The 1,808-nt window shown below is 43.8% G+C and overlaps 1 protein-coding gene across 1 annotated transcript; it reads left to right on the plus strand.

Annotated features, from left to right (window-relative positions):
- The first annotated feature begins 397 nt into the window (after positions 1–397).
- Positions 398–1,468, plus strand: LOC101650654 (MAPK-interacting and spindle-stabilizing protein-like). Its single transcript, XM_004704325.2, has one exon. The coding sequence runs from the start codon at positions 398–400 to the stop codon at positions 1,133–1,135; it is 738 nt and encodes a 245-aa protein (XP_004704382.1). The 3' UTR covers positions 1,136–1,468.
- The last annotated feature ends 340 nt before the right edge of the window (positions 1,469–1,808 follow it).

A 1,808-nucleotide genomic window follows, 5' to 3' on the forward strand; every position in this document is an offset into this window, starting at 1 on the left:
CCCAATAAAATTATATTTTTTTAAGCAAAAAAAAAAAAAAGCAGAAAGCTGCCCCAGTATGAACAAAATCAGCCTTAAAACTCAATAATCCTTGCATCTGTGATGAATTAGAAGTCAAAATATGTTTTCTTCGTGAACCAGTTGTTGAATTTAAAAATCTGTGAAAATATTTTATGAACTAAATATCTGCATAAACAATGATGGTTGTGAAGCGTTCCTTTGGCATTTCTTTCTTTTGCCCTGAGAAAATGTGAGAAGCTAACTCTAACGGCAGAAGACCGAGGTGCAAACTTTGATCACCATGGGTCAGCCACCAGTGGTTGAAGCATGTAATTGCTCTAAATCTGTGTTCTCAGAGGTGAAATAAGATTAACGAAGTAAACAACTTTAGTAAACAATGTCGGATGAATTTTCCTTGGACGATGCCCTACCTGAACACTCTCCTGCCAAAACCTCTGGGGTTAGCAATACAAAGCCTGGTCAACCTCCCCAAGGCTGGCTGGGGTCCAACCCTTGGACTAACCCAAGTGCTCCACCTTCTGTGCCATCTGGACTCCCACCAAGTGCAACACCGTCCACTGTGCCTTTCGGACCTGCACCAGCAGGAATGTACCCCACTGTGCCTCCCACTGGACCGCCTCCAGGACCCCCAGCACCCTTTCCTCCTTCTGGACCATCATGCCCCCCACCTGGTGGTCCTTATCCAGCCCCAACTGTGCCAGGCCCTGGCCCCACAGGGCCATATCCTGCACCAAATATGCCCTTTCCTGAGCTACCTAGACCATATGGTGCACCTACAGATCCAGCTGCCGCTGGCCCCTTAGGTCCATGGGGATCCGTGTCTTCTGGACCATGGGCACCAGGAATGGGAGGGCAATATCCTGCCCCCAAGATGCCATATCCATCTCCAGGGCCATATTCTGCTCCTCCTCCTCCCCAAGCTCCAGGGGCTGCACCCCCAGTTCCATGGGGCACTGTTCCACCAGGTGCCTGGGGACCACCAGCACCCTACCCTGCCCCTGCAGGATCATATCCCACACCAGGACTCTATCCCACTCCTAATAATCCTTCTCAAGTGCCTTCAGGACCATCTGGTGCTCCACCAATGCCTGGTGGCCCCCATTCTTACCATTGAGGTAACAATGGACGAAGAGATGGCGCTTGCTCTTTGAAGTACATATGTATGCATGTGTGACTGCATAGATAAAAATTACTGGTTTCACTATTGGAGGGCATTCATGAAAGAACAACTCTCGCACCTCTCCGAAGATACCTGCCTCTTGTACTTGGGTGTACAGTTGAAACAATCAGATAAAAACATAAATAATTCTAATGAGATTTTATTTGGTTTTCATGGAAAGTTAAAATGATGAAGTATATTGAATAGCTCTTTGATAAAATTTAAAACACAAAAATACACACTTAAAAATCTAAAATGATGTGGGTTATTGTTAGAATCTTCAACTTCATTGGAACATTATGGAAGTGTTTTTTATAGTCACTTTCTTCCCCTAAATAAACACACTTTGAATAACAAAAAAAATGCAATTCAATAAATGCAAGTCATAAGTGTCATTACAATGACCATTATTATTGGTATTAATCCTAGTCCTAAAAGTTCTCTTCTGCAACACTCTTCCATGTATTGCTCTGCGATGCCATTACGTGAATTCATGTCCTCAGTATAGTACCTTTCATCAGTGGGCGACAGTTTATCACTATAATGACTTATACTCATCAGTAAATGTTAAGTGTAGAAACTGTAATCCAATGAAGTGAAAGATCTCACTGCATCTAAAGCTTTTATG

The sequence above is a fragment of the Echinops telfairi genome, unplaced genomic scaffold (assembly GCF_000313985.2).
Source record: "Echinops telfairi isolate 266 unplaced genomic scaffold, ASM31398v2 ScPeMD7_7467;HRSCAF=8505_1, whole genome shotgun sequence".
NCBI classification, from domain to species: domain Eukaryota; kingdom Metazoa; phylum Chordata; class Mammalia; order Afrosoricida; family Tenrecidae; genus Echinops; species Echinops telfairi.